Source organism: Colletotrichum graminicola (assembly GCF_000149035.1).
Source record: "Colletotrichum graminicola M1.001 genomic scaffold supercont1.15, whole genome shotgun sequence".
Taxonomy (NCBI): domain Eukaryota; kingdom Fungi; phylum Ascomycota; class Sordariomycetes; order Glomerellales; family Glomerellaceae; genus Colletotrichum; species Colletotrichum graminicola.
The window spans coordinates 404199-424353 of record NW_007361019.1 but is presented as its reverse complement, the minus strand read 5'-3'; the positions used below and the strand labels follow the sequence as shown (position 1 = coordinate 424353).

At 57.6% G+C, this 20155-nt stretch overlaps 6 protein-coding genes across 6 annotated transcripts; 2 read left to right on the top strand and 4 right to left on the bottom strand.

Annotated features, from left to right (window-relative positions):
- Window positions 1–1048: 1048 nt before the first annotated feature.
- Window positions 1049–2298, bottom strand: GLRG_04683 (zinc-binding dehydrogenase; the record flags this gene model as incomplete). The annotated part of the gene is made up of 5 exons (XM_008095368.1): window positions 1049–1054; window positions 1228–1367; window positions 1389–1878; window positions 1954–2116; window positions 2231–2298. 5 exons carry the CDS (start codon window positions 2296–2298, stop codon window positions 1049–1051), a joined length of 867 nt encoding a protein of 288 aa, XP_008093559.1.
- Window positions 2299–3067: 769 nt separating this feature from the next.
- GLRG_04682 (ATP adenylyltransferase) lies at window positions 3068–4335 on the bottom strand (the record flags this gene model as incomplete). Its single annotated transcript, XM_008095367.1, has 2 exons — window positions 3068–4063; window positions 4213–4335. The coding sequence occupies 2 exons, from the start codon at window positions 4333–4335 to the stop codon at window positions 3068–3070; spliced, it is 1119 nt and encodes a 372-aa protein (XP_008093558.1).
- A 691-nt stretch (window positions 4336–5026) lies between these two features.
- On the bottom strand, window positions 5027–5666 carry GLRG_04681 (uncharacterized protein; the record flags this gene model as incomplete). The annotated part of the gene is made up of 4 exons (XM_008095366.1): window positions 5027–5130; window positions 5218–5315; window positions 5455–5566; window positions 5630–5666. The coding sequence occupies 4 exons, from the start codon at window positions 5664–5666 to the stop codon at window positions 5027–5029; spliced, it is 351 nt and encodes a 116-aa protein (XP_008093557.1).
- Window positions 5667–10345: 4679 nt separating this feature from the next.
- Window positions 10346–15041, top strand: GLRG_04680 (transcription mediator subunit Med12; the record flags this gene model as incomplete). Its single annotated transcript, XM_008095365.1, has 3 exons — window positions 10346–11553; window positions 11605–11809; window positions 11859–15041. The coding sequence occupies 3 exons, from the start codon at window positions 10346–10348 to the stop codon at window positions 15039–15041; spliced, it is 4596 nt and encodes a 1531-aa protein (XP_008093556.1).
- Window positions 15042–16565: 1524 nt separating this feature from the next.
- On the top strand, window positions 16566–17462 carry GLRG_04679 (arsenical resistance protein ArsH; the record flags this gene model as incomplete). Its single annotated transcript, XM_008095364.1, has 1 exon — window positions 16566–17462. The coding sequence occupies one exon, from the start codon at window positions 16566–16568 to the stop codon at window positions 17460–17462; it is 897 nt and encodes a 298-aa protein (XP_008093555.1).
- A 957-nt stretch (window positions 17463–18419) lies between these two features.
- GLRG_04678 (uncharacterized protein) lies at window positions 18420–20084 on the bottom strand (the record flags this gene model as incomplete). The annotated part of the gene is made up of 3 exons (XM_008095363.1): window positions 18420–18490; window positions 18541–19417; window positions 19476–20084. 3 exons carry the CDS (start codon window positions 20082–20084, stop codon window positions 18420–18422), a joined length of 1557 nt encoding a protein of 518 aa, XP_008093554.1.
- Window positions 20085–20155: the final 71 nt, after the last annotated feature.

Sequence of the window (20155 nt, the reverse complement as noted above, 5' to 3'; positions counted from 1 at the left end):
ATGTTTCGACAAACATCCACCCTCAAGGCACACAGTGCAGTAGTCACAGACCAAAAACAGTACGTTACACAAAAGGGTTCATGCACCCCTGCAGCCGTGGTCGACAAAGGTACATTCAGTGCACCCTTGAGCGTTTGTGCCGCCATATAGTAATTTAAGCTCCCGAGCCTGGTCTCAGTCAGCTCTGCAGGCACATCTCTTCTTCCGCACTCTAGCGAGGTGTTTCGCTTGTTGCCCTGCCCTGCGCTCGAAGTTGCGGTTGGTCGTTTAGCATGGCTTTGGAGACGTCTAAACCTTCTCGGCTTGTTCTGTGCGGTATGTCCTTCGGAGGCTTGGGCTGTTGTCGGCCAACAACAGCCCTGTTGTTATATCGCTAGAACTCTCCTCTGGTCCGTTAGCCGATGCCATCGGTCTCCGGTGTGTCCGGCACGTCTGAACGTGGCATGGCGGAGAGGTCTCGCTTTTGTTTGCTCCATCTGGAACTATAGCCAAGAGAGGCGCGACCGTTGCCGCCACCGCCCATCCCAGTGACAAGACTCGTCGAATTAGCTTGTTGCAACGGTGGGGGCTTGGGTGTCTCGCAAGCAGGGCGCAAGCTAAACCCTTCCGTCCGTCTCGGTGCTTATATCGGTGTCGCGGGATCGGCACCGGCTTGGCTGTCTCACAGCTCGGCCGTGTCTCTTGTGGCAAGGTCGGAAGTGCGAATAAGCTGTGCCACTGGGACTGAGACAGCTGGTTGCCTAATCGGGGTATCACAGAGGGCTCCAGCAAATTTGGCTGGGCGTTCTCGACCCAAGTCTGAAAGGCTTTGATTTCATATCCCGCCCTGTTTCCGCAACGATTCTTGCTGTCTTCTTGTCGTCCATACGTCTCTCCTCGTTCATGCTGAAGCCTTGGCGGACATAAAGTACTAGACTCCAGAAACTGCTGCCGAATCCTTTTGTTCTCTCGATAGTGATGACCGGATTGCCTTGAGCAGGATTATCGTCTTCCGGTTCAATTCTGCAATCACAAATGACGCTGAATCTGTTCCCATGTAGAGTTCTCTTTAGACCTGAGAGGATACCGCTTTGCGTCGGATTGAATGACATAGGGATGGGCAACTGGAACGAAAGACACAAATTGAAACCCATGTCCCATGCATCTCAACAACTCACAACAGCTCTTACAGATATCTCTTCCCTTGAGAGCCGGGCCATGATATCCGGAACATCGGCGAAACCATACGGCTCCACAACCGCTCTGATAAGTTCCTTTCTTCGCTTCTTGAAGCAGCTCGGTCATTTGCTCCTCCGTGCCAACCATGGCACCTTTGATTGTCAACGCTTGCGTATCCAGCATTAGCTTCCGAGCCATCAAGACGACGCCTGCGCAACGCGAACACATACCTTTGAGGGCGGATTGGGTGACCGAGATTGGGAGCTGGAAATCGTTGTGCGGCAAACCGACGCAGACGACCGTCGCCATGGGCCTGGCCAGCTTGGGCGCGGTGCGGTAGGCTTCTTCGGACCCGGGCACTACGATCACGGCGTGGGCGCCCTCGCCGGTCAACTCCGTCGCCGCCTTCTCCACATCGTCGGTCGCGTAGTCGATGTACACCTCTGCCCCCGAGGACTCGGCCAGCATCCGCTTCTCATGCCCAGCGTCCACCGCGATGACGCGGAGACCCTTCATCCTGGACGCGATCTGGACCCCGAGGTGGCCGAGCCCTCCGCCCGCGCCTTGGATGACGACCCAGTCGCCGCGGGACAGGTCGCCGTCCAGCATCGAGACGGCGCCCATCATCGTGAGGCCCGCGCAAAGCAGCGGCGCGGCCTCCTCGTCGCCGAGCCCCCGCGGTATCCGCGTCAGGTACCGCGCGTCGGCGACGACGTAACGCTACAGCGTCCCGGGCCGGTGCTTGCCCGTGTTCAGCTGCCCCGGGCAGTTGTTGGGGAATCCGCGCGCGCATACGGAGCACGCGCCGCAGGCGCGGTACAGCCACTTGACCCCGACCCGCTGGTCCAGGAGGGACCCGGGGGTGTCGTCACCCAGCCCGACCACGACGCCGACGCCCTCGTGGCTGACGATCGGGTCGTAGGCGCCCCAGCCGCGGAGGGCCCGGACTTCCGATCCACTAACGAGGAGAGGAGAGGGGGGGGGTCTTGCCTTCAGGTCAGGCGGCCATCAGTCTCACAAGACTTACTTAGACAGCCATCCTCGTCATGTAGCTGGCTATTGAAACACAAACTCAAGTTGATCTGGCAGCGTAGCAATCATGGAGCCCCCCGTGCCCCTTCCGTCGATGAACATGAGCATCACAGTGGCAATCCACGACTAAATACCGATGAGAAGCCATCACTTCAGTCTTTCAGCGACAAAATGACGATGTCAAGGGTCTTCGGGGGGTGTGCGCAGTACCGGGGGAGGGGCTCAGGGCCCCGGTATACCGCTGCTTGAGCTATCTCACCGGATGACGGCGTTTTGACGGCGGACTGTGGATGAAGACAGCAATAGACTTCGTCACTGGCACGGCTCATCGAGTGCGACTGCCTGGAGACGCCCCCAAGGAGGACACGACCGGGTCGGGAAAGTGGCGGGTATGATTCCGCAACTACGGCCCAGCCCGGCTTTCGGTTGGTCGATCTCGGCGCCCGTCAAGTCTCGGGGAGAGACACGCATTATGGGGAGAAGGGCTTGCGCTTCACGCCGCTGCATAGGGAGACAGTTTGTTTCCAAGAGCAGGTTCTGTTGACTGGGCGTTGCCTCTGTTGTCAGAATCCAAGTGGAGCAGAGAGACTGACTGCATGCTCGGAAATGAATGCATGTGTCTTTTCACACGTGTCTGGCTGACATCAAGATATTCGTCCGTTCCACCACCCCTTTTATATTCGTGTATGTCTTCTGAGCCGCCAGACTCTAAATCTATGTTGAACCGTTTCTTTCGGGAGCCTTGTCACCTTTCCTCCTCCCTCTTTGCTCCTACAGTAAACCCTTTCACGCCTCTATTGTGATCCGCCCTTTTTCTTTACCAAAAGCTCGTCGCGGAAGCTGAACCGCACCCCCTCCCCCCCCCCCCGTCTCTTCGTCATCCCCGAACGCCAACCTCACTCAACACCCGCCTCGGCCCCAGCCTCTTCCACTTGTCGACCGTCTCCGCCCCCGCGGCCCAGACGACGCCCAGCATCCCCGCCGCGTTCACGCCGGCCTCGCCGACCCCGTCCGTCACCCTCGGGATGACCACCATCCACCTCCCGCCCAGCAAGACGTTGTGTGGCACCGCCGCCTCCCTGCCGCCCCCAGCCCCGCTCTCCTCCACGGCCCCCTCCCGCCCGGGAACCAGCGCCGCCGCTTGCCGGAGCATCCGTCGGTAGGCCCTGACCAGCTCGTCCGCAGACGGCAGCTCCCCAGCCTCGCCGCCGCCGCCGCCACTGCCGCCACTGCCGCCGTTCAGAGACCCGGCGAACCGGTGCATGAAGTACCGAAACGGCGGGCCCGGTCTCCCTCCGGAGGCCCCCTCCGGCCCGGCCTCGTCGGGCCACGACGGGATGGCGTCGGGCGCGGGGATCACCTGCATGTGCTTATGGAGCCTGCTGCATCCTCCCTTTTTGCCGCAGTTGAAGATGACGAGATACTCCTGCCTAACGCCACCACCGCCGCCGCCGCGGCGATGCAGCCCCATCAGGACCTCCCGCGCGGCCCCAAAGTCTGCGTCGTCCAACGCCTCGAACTGGCGCCGCCGCCCGTCGGCCGTCACGAGCATCAGGTGCGGGCGGTACGCGCAGAACTTGTTGAACGAGAGGACGTGCGCGCCGCCGCCCACGAGGCCGATCTCGTACCCCGCGATGCTGATGTCGCCCCCGGGCACGCAGCCGCCCGCGTCGAGCTCTATGCCGCGCGGTGTTCCGTTGCTGCTGCTGCTGCTGCTGGCGTCGGCGCTGCCATTGCCCACACCGGGCACCTTGGTTTCGGACGACGTGTGGTGGGTGCCCCCGTCGGCCCCGCCGTTGGCGTCGTCCAACTCCGCGTTGTCTCCCACGGCGGCGGGCTTGCTTTCCAGGGCCGACGTGATGCGGAACTCGAACTGGAAATCTTGTCAGTTCCAGTTTCAGCGGCGTTTTCTTCTTTTTTTCTAGGTCGTTCCGTGTTCCGCATCACACATGTGTGGCACCATGGGAGAAGAGCTGCAGCCAACTCCGAGAGCCAGAGGGGAAGGGGGGGGGTTGGGGTTACCTTGAAGCCCTGGTCCTCGTAGTAGACCTTCTCCATGTCCTCGGCGTACATCACCACGCCGTCGCTGACGAGCTCATCGAATCTGGCGAGGATTGAGGCCTCGTCTATCGCGGTCGCAGCCATCTCCCCCTCCCAAGCCCCGGTTGTCCGATTCACCTTTCACGGTAGGGCCAGATTCTGCAAAGCCTAATACAGGAACTGCGAAAAATATATAAAAACAAGAAAATCCCACAATAGCGTACTCGGTGATATCTGATATTGCACTCTAAGCCGGTCGTCGATTACAAGTTTGTGGTTCGTGAGGTCGTGGTTGGCGACCACCACCCCCCCGGAAACCAGGAAGCCGGTTCATTGGCCGGCCCAGATGACGACACTTATCACCATTCCTTGGAGGCTGCTGCACAAATCCCTGCGCCACCGGAAGGGGCGTTGTCCGTCTACCGCTGACGGCATGTTTCGAGACATTCTGATAAAGGCGCGAAGAAGTGTTATTGCCAAACGCTATTAAAATTTCTGAGTTTTTCAACAGACATGCAATTACACACGGCCAGGCTTTCAAGGTTCCGAGGTATTATATTACAAATTCCCACCAGCTTCTTGTTTTACCCACACCCTATTGCCTCCCGGCCCATCATCATGGCGGATGGCCCTCCCTTGCCCTCCTTCCCTTAACGCTATCATTGACTCGTCAATCGCTCCGAGACGCTCCTACAATGGTGTTTTCTCTTGTCTTCGATCCGCACAGGGTCGTGTGACTCCCGTACCATAGTCCTCAACACCACCTCGTTCAACTCTCTCCGCCAAGGTTTCACGTCTACGCGGGAGGAACGGGGGCAGCAGGGCCGGTGCCGGTCGCGGCGCCTCTCTGGACGGGAGGTGGCAGGAAAAGGGGCAGGTAGGTGACGGCCAGGGCCATGACTTGTGTCTCTTTGTCAGTTGTGTATCAAAAAAAAGAAAGGGAAAAAAAAATAAAACATGTATCGAGACATGTGAGGTAGGACATACTGGACATGCCGACGGAGAAGTAGCCCGGGGTCGCGGAGCTCTTCTTGGTCTCCTCGCTCTCGCCGAGCCAGGTCTGGATGCTGAAGACAACGGAAGCCCTGTGTTGGTCCCGTTAGTGAGCGATTCGGGTTCCGGGGGCCGATCGTTCCGTGCCGCAGCTCGCCGCAATCCGTGGCGGGAGCAACAGAGCAATCGATTCAAAAGGGGGGGTGGAATATGAGAGCCGGAAGTGCGTACCATCCGATGAACTTGTTGCGCGTCAGCATGGCGGCCATTGGCAGGGTGGAGGAAAGCGTCGAGGACATATCAGTGGTATCGCCCTTGGCCCTGGGCTCCTGATAGGGGACGACTGCGAGAGGGGTGCTCAGTTAGCAGGTTTGGCATGGTGAATTGGGGACGGATCGCAACATACTCAGGTCCGGCCGGCGCATATCCCGCTTGGACGCCATTGTGAGGGTTGGTGATGTGGTGTCGGTGGGCTTGCGAGGGCAGGTGGAGGGAGGTATTGGATCTCGACCATCTGGCTGCACGAACGCGAACGAAGCTCTCCCCAGTGACGGCGCAATTACAAACGTTGGGGCCTTGGATCTGAGGCCTCCACAGACGACCAGGAGCTAGAGCTGGGGGGGAAGGGGAATTCGGCGCCGATGCCCCCGCTGCCAGAAGCAAAGACACGTTTTCCATATAACGCGGGTACGCCCGGGGGTGTGTGCGATTCCACGCTAACCGCACAGCGGCCCCTCCGACCCGCCCCACGAACCGATCCAATCTACATACTGATAATTTTGCCCACATACCTTCGGACCGTAGACTTGCAGCACGCTCATGTGCTCACGCTCGAGCCCATTACCCAGTACCTACCTACGTGCCTACCTACCTACAGGTACCTAGTGCGTGCACAGCTGCTGGATCGCTCACTTTCCGAGAGAGACGCGGGTTCCGATACCGAGAAGAAGAGAGAAAAAAAAGAAGAACATGTAGGACCTGAGACTCGAACGGGAGCGCCGGCTGCCCAGTGCGGGGAGGGGTGAGGGAGGCCTTGAACGGGGTTCATCCTAGCCATGGCGTTCGTCCCGGCGGGACAGTTTCGCCATGCTCGACCAGTAATACATGGTGGAATACCTAGAGTACGGAGGCGATTTCCAGGTTCGATGCGCAGCCGCGGCTACATAGCTAGTTGGAGAAGCAAGACGTCACCCAAGAGGTAGGCGGAATATAGTACCATACCTAGTGTAGTGCAGTGCTTTTTCGATGCAGAGGAGGATGGCTTGGCGGCAGTCCCCCTTTTCGAATGTTTAAAACTCTCGGGCAGTTAACTCTGACTCCCTGAGAGCCGGGTCTGCGGGGCAGCCCCGTCAACTTGTTTTCATCTCCAGGGTATTTGGCCGCCGGGGCAAGGGGAGCTCTCCGCAGATTGCTGCTCGGTCCGGCATCACCTCCGTGGCAGTCCTTCTCGGTCCCAGTAGCAGCCTTTGACGCGATGCTCCCTGCTCCTTGCCATGTTCCACCATCTGGACCGACACGGAAACTCTCGTCGCCCTGCGGGCCACACACAGATGCGGCCGCGAGCGAGGACAAGCAGGCCCAGTCGTTCTGCAGGCACAGCAACCCTACATGTGTAGGTACCGTATGTGTAGGTACAGCCATTCCCCCCACACTAGAAACCCCCCAGGCGTGCCTGCGTCGCAGCAGGGTCCTGAAGCCGGGCATTTATCGGGGGATGCAGCAACAGGCCTGGAGGCTGGATATGCCGTGTGGTCGTCCGACGTGTCGCGCAACCCTGGTGGGCAGCAGCTACCTGAGGTAGTGTACGGGCAATAGTGCGCGGACTACGGAGTATAGGCACAGCCAACCGGGCCTAATTCCAGCGAACCGAACGAACCGAACGAGCCCACGACTGTGTATACGTAGGTAGCAGTGCACAGGCACGTTTGGCGGGTGAGGGACCCAACGGCGATATGCTCCCGAGACGTAGACACTCGTATGGGAGGAAGACACGGCCAGGACCAGAGGGAAAGCCCGAGAAAGGCCTTTTCCATAGGGAATACCATCGTGGACCTCTCTCTATTTGGAAGACACCCCCCCTATGGGTACCAGCAGAGCAGCGCGCCCAACTCAAAGTCAGGCGCAGTCAGGCGTAGCAAGACGCCTCGGCGGCAAGTGTCTCGCGTGGGTGATGGGTATCACGAGAGGCTATTCGTGTCAGCTGGGGCTAGGGATCACCGATTGGCCATGATATCGCCATGGTGCGTTCCTGGTGCGTAACCAACGAAATGCTCGGCGGCGATTTTCGTCAGACTGCATGCCAACCTTGTTGCACTGATTGGCGGTGGGACTGCATGCAGTATGATGGCAGATTGCGTGACACACATGGGTCACGATTCAGCCATCGAGAGACAAGGAGGGGGGCTTCAACGACTGAGGAGGCCCATGGCGGCACGTTTTTGGTTCGCCAGAGGTAGAGGTGGACAAACTTTTCCGAATCTGGAGAAGCGAAGAGAGGCGGGTATCGCGAGGTGTAAGCCGTGCGCGATAGAGCAACCTACTCGTCGAACCATACGGAGTGTAGTGAGTGATCTCGATGCGCGGAGAAGGGCAATGAATCAAAGGGGGGAGAGCGAGAGAGAGAAAGAATAAGCTAGGTAGATAGCTTTGATCGCCCGTGGAAAGTCTGGACGAAACGCGGAAAATGCAAGGCCGGTCTTTTCTGCCGCCAATGGTCTACGGTTCGGACACGGTGCCGTCTTCATCCTGCATGCGTGCATGCATATATCCGCCTGTTCGGGAGGAACGGGCTGATGGGACGGGGGACGACTCAAAACACACGAGGTTTGTAGGAGAGGAGGCAAACCGGATGCAACACACAAAACAAGAGGCACAGCAGGAAGAAGCTTGCAGCATGCTAGCAGCAGGAAACGGAAAGCGTCAATAATATGGACGGGCGATGAGGCGGCGGTGGCGCCTTCTTTCGGGGAGGGCTGGCGGGCAGGCGCAGAGATCTGAAAGTGGCAGTTACGATGCAGATGGAAGCTAAAGAGGCGGGGGGCCGGCACGATTGGACGGACAGGCCAAGGTACATACCTACCTACCTAGGTACCTATCTGTATTTGTGCAGGCCATGCCAGGCCAGGCCGGGCGATAGGATGGGATGGGAGCAGATGGCTGGCTGGCTTGTCCTGCTTTCCTTCCTTCTTCTTCTTTGCTGGGAGGGGAAGGTGTCTCCGGGCACTCCATCAGCGGACCCTATCTTAGATCGTCGCCATCATCAGTTGTCAGAAGGTTTGGGTTGCGTGATCTGTTCCGCACCGGTAAGTTGTAACGTGCCTATGTGTGTGCTGGCCAAGAGGGGGCTCTGGGACGATAAACTTAGTTAAACTATGGGTAAATGAATATACTAAATAAGGCAGTACATCGTATCTCAAAAGATGTATTCCCTGTGCGGACCTTCTTTTTTCTTTTTTGCCTTTCTCTGCCGCTGGGAAGCTCCTGCCCGCCGGCCGTGTTTGACTCTGAACTACAAAAAGAAACGACACGAGCAGACGAGACCGGGGAGGGGGAAGGCGGCCAGTGGATATGGCTTCCCCGGACGCTGACAATTTGTTCGCAGGCTTGCGATCTCCATCCCCGATTCTTATCTAGCCTGTCTCAGCACCTTTAGTCTATTGTACGTCTGGGTGAAACCTTTTCAATATCTTGCCGCATTGCCATTAACGTAGGAAGTTGTCGCAATAATCGAAGGAACGCCCGGCTCGTGCTCTCTGCTCCCTAGGTAGACCGACATGTTTACCACGTACACAGTAGTCATGCTTGCTGGTCGGTTGTGGCTTGGATCGTGGTGAAGCGTGCAACCGGTGACCATCATTTATTTACCTTGTCGATTCGGGCGTAGGTAACTGGCCCGTCGAGCTGGATACGGAGAAACAGAGTCCCTGCGTTTGCCTACACTATTATCTTACTGGGTACGTACAACTCCGGAGTACCCAACTGGCTAGGTATATCGACTTGGACGCAGTCCGTGAATTTGCCCCCACTCGGAGAAATCCCCAAGCCAATCCTCGTAGTGCCAAGAGAAAGTGTTTGCTCTCCCATCTACGGAGTACTACCGCTAGACTGTGATACGCCCATACTGAGAGAGTACAGTCGGTGGGAACCCAGGCAGGAAATATGTTCCACTCTACGGAACCGCAGATCTCCTCGGTTCCTATGTAGTACGGATACACCGTATTCAGACACGCACTCGGTCAAATCACACGATTCCCACGTCCCCCCCCCCCTAGAGGCGCCCTCACACACCCTTCTCCCGCCGCCGCCCTCCCACGAGCTTTGGCTTTCCCTTTCCCATTTCTAGTCGACACTATTACCCGTACCATTCTCCATCCACCAGTCCTTGCCTGGATTCGGGCCCATCTTCTACCGGGCTGAACTCAGCCAAGACACGCTTACTCTGCGCCGTCGCCTTTGGGTCTCCCGACAACCTACTACTGCGCTGAACTCCACCTGCACCCTTGTGTGTCTGCCTCTCTCACTCTCACCCTCCCTCTCAATCACATTCTCCCTTTCACCCCATTCTCTGGGCTGTCAAGCGACCGGAAACCCGTCTTGCAAAAGTCGCTGCAGCAATTTCAAGCGGGCCGTCGCGAGTCATCTGACACCAGCGAACCTGGCAGCCGCGGGAACCTTCGGAGATACACCGCCCCCCCCCCGTATCTGTATCTGATGGTACCTACCAACGATTACCCGCGCGCACTCTTGTAACCTTGTTGCGTGTTACCCAGGTAGGGTGCCTTAGTCACCAACTACCTACCCTAGGGTCCCTGTACTATTACCGACCCCTTCTGAACCGTAAACCGTAATCCACAAACCGCACTCTCTCCACCCGACTTCTGCACAGATAGCGCGGCTGGCGCCGTCAGATCCCCGACATCAATCCATCCACCAGTTTGTTCCCCTTCCATCCCTAACCTCCCGTCCCCCCCCCAAAGCATCGTCAAACCCGCTGGACATCACGACATCGCAGTCCACTCCCCCCCCCTCTCTCTCTCACGATTGCCAACCGCACCGTAACATCCCTTGAGAACCCAGCAATGTCGCCTCGGAACTTCCGCTTGCGATGACCTCTCGGACCCCAATGGGCGTCCAGCCGCGACCGCCCCAGCAACGAACTGTAAGCAGCTCGGGCTTGTCGGTTCAACGGCCAACTCATCAACGCACCCTGTCCGCACAATACCTGCCTCAATCGCCCGTCCGCAAGGAAAACCCGATCGACCTAACCGGCGATGATGCTGCCGTCGCCCAGAACAGATATGGCACCCTGCCGCGGAGGGGAGGCTCTCGCCTCAAGCTCGAGTTGTCCAACGATGCCATGCTAGCCCAGCACCCCATCACCGACTCCCCCAAGACTCTCACGCCTTCCCGCCTTATGCCCAAGAACGACCCATCCAACCTCGTCGAAATGGCCTCGCCCTCCTCTGCCAAGGGCCAGCCCATCGACGCAGATAACCCGCCCATGCCCATGCCGAAACGCCGTCAGCGATTCGTCGCCCCCTCCGCCGTTAAAGACTCCCCTGCGCCCACCGTCGCAATCAAGAAGGATGGCCGCCCCAAAGCCTGGCACTTTGAAACCCCTGCCGCTGCTCCTCGGTATGCGCCCTTTAACAAACAACGGAATGACGCGACGGTCAAACCAGGCTTTGGCGGTTCCGGCACTGGTACGCGCGATACGTCGGAAATCGGCTACGCCGACTTCTTTCCGTGGAATGGAAACCACCCCGAAGACCAATATTCAGAAACCGTAATCAAGACTGGCTACTATGACAAACCTCCTGCCTCGTCCGCATCCGAGACCTCGTCCGCCAAGGCCGTACTCTTTCCTGCCTTGAAGCACAAGAGCGGGCTCAACTTGCTGTCCAGCATCTTCGTCGGCGTCCTGAACCAGAGAAAGCTCAACGGCCAGATCTTGTCGCCCTCAACCTTCAAACCACCACCGCGCGTCACCCTCACCGATACCAAGCGGGAAATCTGGCTGAGGGACTTGGCGAACCCGTCGATATCCTTGCGCCGACTGAGCCGAACCATCCCCCACGGCATCAGGGGTAAGGTGCTGCTGGATCACTGCCTCAACAAGAACGTTCCGACGGAAAGGGCTGTGTGGCTGGTCAAGTGTGTTGGCGCCAACGAGATTCGGGCCTTCAAGAGAAAAGGGAACGGTCCGGGCCCGTTTGTACTCGGCGGCGAGGCGAAGTGGCTCAGAGATTGGACCGTTTTCGTGGAGCAGTTTGTGGAGGGTGTATCAACGGCCTTTGGCGACAACGACTGGAAAGCCAAGGTCCAATATGCGTAGGTCCATGTGGTCAGAATAACCCGCTTCGGTAACTAACCATGCGACAGCATCCGACTGGCGACGCACCTCTATGCCGAACAACTACTCGACCGCGATCACTACATGGACTGGCTCGTCTCCGGACTCGAAAACTCGACTCAGTCCAAGTTGCCCATGTGGATACTGATCACGCAAATCTACTGGAAGGACCTGCTTCGGTTGAGGAAATATGGCCGGCGATTAGTGAATGCGTTGCTCGGCCATCTTCATACGGTACGTTTTCTTTGCATCCCCCCTTGTACCCTCCGGCTTACAATTCCAGATCCACACCGACCCTGATCGCGACATCCTCGCCCAGCTCTCGGCAAGGTTAGCTACCTTGCTTACCCCCCTGTTGTCGGCGCATCCCGACAACTTTGTGTCTCCTGCAACATGGTTCAAGTATAGGGACGCCTTGCTTGCGTCCATCCCGACCGACCACGAGTTCGCGCAGACCGCATATAAATCGATCAATATCAGAAACGAACAGCTTGTTGCTTCGGCTAGCAACTCCCAGCCGGCCAACCGCCAAATACTTGTCAAGCATCTCGACAGCACCTTCACCACCCTATACAGCCCCGATCTGGCTGCCCAGTGCTGGGCCGTGAGCGAGGACAAGGGCATGATTGTTCGGACACTGCTAGAGTGGTGCACCTCACCGCATCGGCCAGGGGCCGCGAAGGTCTACATCACAGCCAGCCTTCTCCGGGCATGGGTGGCAGCCGGAGTCGACGTGACGACGGCCGTTCTCGAGTATCTAAGTAGCAACCCGCCAACGGAGACGAACTCGAAACGAGTCTTTCACAGACTCATGTCGGAAATCGTCCGCTCGGGCGATTTTCAACTCCAGGGTTACATTTTCTGGCTCATTGCTAGAGGCGGCCTGCGGAAGCCGGCCGACACCGAAGCTGATGGCTCCTGCGCGACGAGGTTGCTGGTGGATCTTCCCCTTCACGCCCTGAACTCGACTTCCCGAACGACCAGAGCGAGTCTTCTCCGGCGTGCGAGTTACGATGTCAATGACGAGGCGGAGGACATCAGCACGGCTCTCAAATGCATCGAGCATGCCCTGGGACTGCCTCTCCCGCCGGGAGACCCGATGCTCCAACGGAAGCCAGTACCTGTGGGTAAGCTTTGTAGGCTGATTGCCAACAGCAACCGAGCCCTTCAAACCGAGGTTGGGGCCAGACTTGTCCAGATTTTCACGACCGAAATCGTCATGACCAAGAACGGACCGCAGGTCTCCCCGGCCATGTTCAACTTTACTCGGGCCGTTCTTGAAGCAGCGTCCGACTTTTCCGCCCTTGCTGAGATCATCAAGCTAGTAGTGCGGGCTTCAAACCCCGAAATTCTTGCCTCTTGCGCCGACACTCTCAATGTGCATCTGCCGATCTTTGCCGCGTTCGGTGGGCCCAAAGAAATGTTCGACTTGTTGATGGAAAGGCTAAAGGCCGTCAGTGAGGAACAAGGTCCTGCTGCACGACCCCTCCTGGCATCCCTTGCGAGTCTTGCGGTTCGGTTACCTGGGTTTACGAACACGGCCAGTTACCTCCGCCAGCAGCTCCACCAGTGCGATCGCAACAACCCCATCGACGCCTGTTCGCCGGTATCTGACAATATGACGGCCCAACTGCAGGACGCAGAGGGCGAGCTGCATGAAGAGATCGAGAAGCTCCTGACGGGTGGTACGAGCGTGGATCGGCCGACGATGGATCGGCTTTTCCAGACAGTTGTGGGCCGCTTGGAGTCCAGCTGGTCCAATTCGCCGGACCGGCAGCGTGCCTACAGTGCACTCCTTGGAAGATTACGGATTTTCGACACACAACATTTCGACGTGCGTATGACTGACTGGGTTCACCACATCAGCGCGCTGAAGGCCCGTCCTGCCCTAGTAGATATATATCCGCTATTAATCAGCATGGGGTGCCTCACCCTGCCCATTGTTCTGACCACGACATCGATCGACACGGGCAGGATTGCGCTCAACCCATCCGGGCCAACTAACAGTACTACGACCTACATGCAAGAGGTTCTCCGCCTCACGACAATGCCTCTCACGGTCAAGACTACGTTGACCCCGGAAGAGACATACCGATTCTACATCCAGCAACAAGTGGCGCCGCGTCAAAACCACAAAGACATGGTTCTTCTCGTCAGGAACGCCCTAGTCGAGTACTCGAGGCTTCAGGGCGCCGTCGATCCAGCGCTGCTGCCCCTAACGAACCCGAGCTTCACAAATTCCGTTTTGGAACTGCTCAAGTTCCTGGTGCTGCGGGATCCCCCCTCAGTCGTTCAGGCGCTGGGCACCAAGACGCCGGAGCCGGCATTAACGAATTTGTTTGCGCAGATCACCTCTAAGTTGCTGTTGCCCGACGCCAGCGACGAATCGCCCCTCACATTCGAAACCGTCCTGGAACTAGCCAACGAGTTCACTCTCCCCTTCTGCCAGCTCAAGTTATCGATCGGCCTTTCCGCCGACAGCACGACAAGCCCAGGAGGTGGCGAGCAGGCCCTAACGCAGTTCGACATGTTCTCTCGGGCAATGGATCGCGCGGTGTCAGCCAACAACGTCATGTGGACCAGCATGTTGCCGTATTTGAGCGAGGAGATTACAGAACACCTCAAGAAGCAAGCCCATCTGCGATTTCTGGGCCTGTTCCCGTCGCAAAAGAACCCTCCTGTTTCGGATCCTCTTTCTCTTGAGAGCACCCAGTTAGCAGGGAGCTTACTGTCGGTTGTCGAGGCCATTCTTCGAGGCCGCCCGGCCGTTCGGACCTCCCAGCTCACGTCTGGCATGGTCGAGAAGTTGGCGGAGCTCTGGGAAATCCTGGCGGCCGGAGATGATGACAAGAGGGAGCTCCGGACGTCGATACTCCGGTACTGGCTACCGGCATTGCTGAGATTCATCACGCTCCACACAACCGCCAACGAACCCGTGTCCGCTGCCGCTCAGGCCCAGGCCACCAACAATATGAAGCCTCCAGTCAATGCCGCGGCGTTTGAGATACGGGCAAGAATCCTGATCATCTTGTCTGGTCTCACCCTCGAGCTCGACACCTTGGCGCTCCAAGACCCGCAGACCGGCCGAATCTTGAGCCAGAAGGTATTCGATCTGGCCCTGCTGCTGATCGACACCTTGCCGGAAGACTCACGCTTGCAGTGCGTGCGTGTTCTTCTCACAGGTGGCACTATGCAAAACCCAGCGTCGTCGGACGCCCGCCTCCAGTACCTCTTCAGCCACATGCCTCCACAGATAGAGCAGTTCGTGCTCGCGCATCGACAGCAGCCGGCAACACAACAAATCGGGCCGCCGAGACAGAAAATCCCAATCTCGATGCAAGGCACCGGTAAGCTCACGCCCTTCGTCTACCGCAAGTGGGAGATGCTCAGCGAGCCAACTCCCAATGTTGGAGAAAATGATACGGCTCTTAGCCTTACACTGTTCGAGGCTATCAAAATTCAGTAAAAAAGTTTGGGGAGAATAGGGTATACACACATTGCACACAATTTTTCATTAGTCATTGCATTTCGTTGGAAGAGGGGGGAGGATTACATTTTTTTATATATAGATACCATTACTGGTCCAGAATGGGAGGCGTGCTATGATAGACTCATGGGGAAGGGGGCAGTGAGAGAAAGCCCTTTATTTTATTTTATGCTTTGATACCAGGATGACAAGAGACGGGGTAACAAAAGCCGGCGTTGGCTGACTTTGGAAAGATAAGGATGCTGGAGAGGGGAGGGAGGTCGAATGACTGTATCATTGAAGCACGTGTTCTTTCTTTACGTCAACAACATATCTAACACGCGTGCTGATGACCTTTCATCTGCCACATATATATGATTCCAGTGCGCCGCTCAAATGTGACACGTGTGGCTGGGTGGTCGCGTATGCGATAAATAACTCACTCCTCCCTCAACTACAGGCTGGGTTGCCGTCGTCGCCAGACCCTCTGGGAGTTTCCAAGGTATCCTAAGCACACAGGTACTTTGGCAAAGAAGAGGTATGAGTCGACCGAGCGTGGCGTTTGCCCTTTGGCGGAAAAGTCGAGTCCCGCTACGAGATGGATAACATGCCGACTTGGTTGTGGACGATTTATTGGTATCTTATTTGCATCATCAAAAAGATGTGACCCATCTTGAGCACCACACAGAACTGCTGGCGACCAGGACTGGACGAGATGTATGACCCAGCTTTGGCGCTGTCTGTGAATGTGATATGGGTATCCTCCCCTATGGGTTTTATTGATGGACTGGGTCTCAAATCAGTAGGCGTCGATTTCGAAGACGTTGGGAACATCGATGACCGCTGAGTGCCCATTCGTTTACATTTGTCCTTCCCCACGGTGTCAGATATATCACCGTTATAACTAAGCATCTGCCCACGTATGAAGGAAACATAATTCTTGGATCCGTCAAAGGCGGCGGGATGCTACGGGGAGAGATGATGCTGAGTTCCCTCGATGCACCTGATAAGAAAAACGCTGGTTTGACATAACTAGGTCCATTCGTAATCCTCCGATTTATATGTTGGAGACGGAGTCTTCTCGTGCCTGGGCCGTCAGCTAGCCAGCCAGCCAGCTTTGAAACCCTCGAAAAGGGTGGCCGAGCGGTCGACTCTTCTCTGCCAAGACCTCCGACGGCGATATGTCACCACATGTCTCTGATTGGCTGGCTTGGCTGGGTCCCACAAGCACTTGGGGGCTTTTACACTACTCCTCGGGGCCAGCGATTCATTCCTTTATAAGCCAGGAGATATACGACGACGACTTCATACCAAGGGAAAACCTAACTGCGCCCTTAAATGCACAGCCTTCTCTATTCGGTCAAAGTACAGAGTCGTCGTCCTCTGGCCTCCTCATTACCCCTGATCCTACTCTCTGTTCCCACCTCTTCTCCCTCTCGCAATCCCAACCGTCACGGCTGGAAGATTCCCAACTCCCGCTCAGCACACGCTGTAAGGCCAGGAAAGCCAGTGTTTTCTGTCAGTATGGACGGACACGGGGACGTCAACAACGTCCACGCCGCCCGGCCCGCCGTGGAAATCCGCCCCGACGAGGCGTACATCGGCCGCTCCCACGCCCTCGCGGCCGAGGACGACAACGCCGAGATCCGCGCCCGCTACCGCCCCTTCCTCCTGCCCCCCGCCGCGGCCGAGGACGACTGGGTCGCGGGCCTGGAGCTCTCGACGGCCCTCGCCCTCGTCGACCGCGAGGTCCTCTCCCGCGGCCTGCCGCGCCTCCGCATCCTCGTCCTCTACGGCAGCCTCCGCGCCCGGTCCTACAGCCGGCTCCTCGCCCTCGAGGGCGCCCGGGTGCTCCACCGGCTGGGCTGCGACGTGCGCGTCTTCGACCCGGTCGGCCTGCCGCTCAAGGACGACGTCAGCCACGGGCACCCCAAGGTCCAGGAGCTCCGCGACCTGAGCCGGTGGAGCGACGGGCACTTCTGGGTCAGCGCCGAGCAGCACGGCGCCGTCACGGGCCTGTTCAAGACCCAGATCGACTGGATCCCGCTGTCGCAGGGCTCCGTGCGGCCGACGCAGGGCCGCACGCTCTGCGTGGCGCAGGTGTCGGGCGGGTCGCAGAGCTTCAACGCCGTCAACACGCTGCGGCTCTTGGGCCGGTGGATGCGCATGTTCGTCGTGCCGAACCAGAGCTCCGTGCCGATGGCGTACACGCAGTTCACGCCCGAGGACGACGGCGGGGGGTCCAGGATGCTGCCGAGCTCCAACAGGGACAGGCTGGTCGACTGCATGGAGGAGCTGGTCAAGTACACCGTGGTGATGCGGCCGCACCTCGACCTATTCGGAGACAGGTTCAGCGAGCGGAAGGAGAAGAGGGAGAAGGCGGAGAAGGCGGAGAAGGCGGTCAGGATTGCTGAGATATGAGAAAAGTCGCCACCGTATCAAAGCTGGAGGAACGGCAAGCCGTCCGCGTCTTGCTATCTCCGGACGGCTTCCTTCTAGTTTTTGAAACACCCGGGGGCACGATGTGGTTGGGTTGTATGTGTAGAGTTCCTCATACCAGATGGATGAGATTGATAGAATATACATAATGCCGCGATCGAGTACAGGCCGGACCCGCATCTTTCGTCGTGATAGAGGGCTGAAGCGCGACACTGGGCACTGGATGCCACCCGTGTTGACGAGGCAAGCGAGTTCTGACGGTGTCCAACAGCTGTTTTCCTCGTCGGCCAACAAAAGGACGACGGGTTTCCCGCCGCGGAGGTCACACCCCCCGCCACTAATTAACCAAAAAACGTGTTTCCACGCCGACCCTCCTTGGGGGGAACGGGTGGGGAGCAGTACGAATGGTCTGCAGTCGTGAGATCATACATGAACATACAAGCAGACCACGTTGAGGCAACACAATTTGAAGAAACAGATATGACGCAGAAAAACAATGCTTCACAAGTATAAATCAAATCCAGAGGCTGTTTCGTACATCCCATTGAACTCCGCCCCATCACAGTCCATGCCCTGTATCCACAGCCTTTCTTATTATACACAACTGGACACCGCGTTCTGATTCTTTTTTTTTACTCATCGTTGCAACCAAGCGCTTCGCTGTCTGTTTTCTAAAGAGATCCCCCTTCTCTCTTTGACCGTTTGTTCCATAGGTATGCTTAGACAATGAGAAAGTAGGCCGCCGCCTCGTGTAGGATCGTCCAGCCGCGTGGTCATCCCCCTTCGTACCGAAAGGAAAGAGCAAAAGGCCTCTGATTAGTAGGTAGATATGGAACGTGTCGTGCTCCGTGCGCCGCGTGCCGAGACAGCGACGAAGGCGTTTTCTATACAAATATGTATCTTGTTGGTAATGGACATCTAGAGAATTGGATTTCTCCATCATGCGTAGAATGCCTCAAAGAAGTAGATGAAGCCGAACACGAGGAACGCGACGGCACCACCGACAGTGACTGCAAACAGTTAGTGATGATCCTGAAGCAGAGACGCAGAGCTGACTTACCGACTTTAAGACTGACACGGCCTGCGATGGCACGGCCGCCAATGACGGCGGCACCGGTGCAGATGCAGTGGCCAACCATGGCACCCAAGATAACCCACCAGTAGTCCTGTCCAGCAGCCATAGCGATCGTGGCAATCTGACTCCGATCACCCCATTCGCCGAGGAAGGTCATGACGAACGTTTGGACCCACGCAGGGCTGAGGAGGAGGCCGAGAAGGTTGCTCAGACCCTGTAGGGAGCCCTTAATGCCACCCGAACTAGGCGAAGGACTGCGGGGCGGGGATTGAGAAGGCGAGCGCGGGGGCGACGGGAAACGGCTCTTAGACCTAGACTTCCTGTTGCCGTTCAGGCCCATCTCCAAGGCGTAGGGAGAAACCGCAGAACCGTGACGCTTGCCCTCCTTCTCCTTCTCAGCCAACTCTCGCTCGACTTCGTGCAGCTCAGCAGTGACACCCTCGTTGGGGTCCATGCCCAGACCCTCACGAAGCAGTTTCGTGCCGAACACAAAGAACAGGCCGGCAGCAAGGAAACTGGTTACGCGCTTGGGAATCAACGTAGGCACCGCGTGACCGAGACAAGCAGATAGAACGGTCATGACCAAGAGGGCGCCAAAGGCAGCAGAGAAGACGACCATCCGGTCGTGCTTCATCGCCATGAGTGCAGCAACGAGGAACGTCTTGTCGCCGACCTCGGATACAAGGATCATGGTCAAAGACAGAACGAAGGAGTGGAATGGCTGGATGACGCCCTCGGCCTCATCGTCTAGGCTGTTGGATGACTTCCCCTTGGACTTGGAGACATCCAGGTGGTCCTTGTGCGCCGAGTTGGGGAGAGGTTGGGGCTTGTCGTCGAGCTTGTGGGGGAGACCTGCAGGTTTCTGAGAATCATTAGCATTCCGCGTCCGGAGCTATCAGTCAGGCGTTCGTGCAACCAACCTCGAGACCCGCAACGTCGTCAGCAGTGCGGTGGTCGCGGTCGCGCTCCTTGTCCTTGGTGGCTTCCTTGTCGCTCAGGATCTTCTCCTGCTCGCTGTGAGGCAGAGGAGGCTGCTCCTTGGGCGCCTCGGGCTTGTTATTGGGCTTTTCGCCAATTTTGCCCTCGGCCGCTTTGCGCGCCTTGTCCTTCTCACTGACACCTCCCTCGGTGCCTCTGGTGCCCTCCTTGGGCTTCTGACGTGTCTTGTCGTTCATGACACCATCGTTGGTCTCGGGGATCTTCTTGCCATCAACAACGGTAGGGTCTGACGGGCGTCCCTTCAAGGGGGGCAAGCCCTTTTTGCTATCCGTATCCGCGACATCCTTTTTGCTGTCTCTGTCCTGGTCGACGAAGGGACCCTCGTGGGGCATGCCGTCCTTCCCATCGACAGGAGCATGGTCGGTTCCGAATCTGGTCTTGACGCCAGAGCCAGCGGTCGAATCGGTGGACTTGTCGGTAGAAGCTACGGCCTTGGCGCCATTCTTGTCCTTGGTTTCAACGGCTAAACCTGCGACAAGGGACGGGATGAGGAGCAGGAGCAGAGGGGAGTGTCGGGTGCGCAACCTCATGGTGACTCGATGGGGCTATCGTGCCTCAGTGTCTGGGGCAATCAATGATAGTAGGCTGTGAGTGAAAGTGT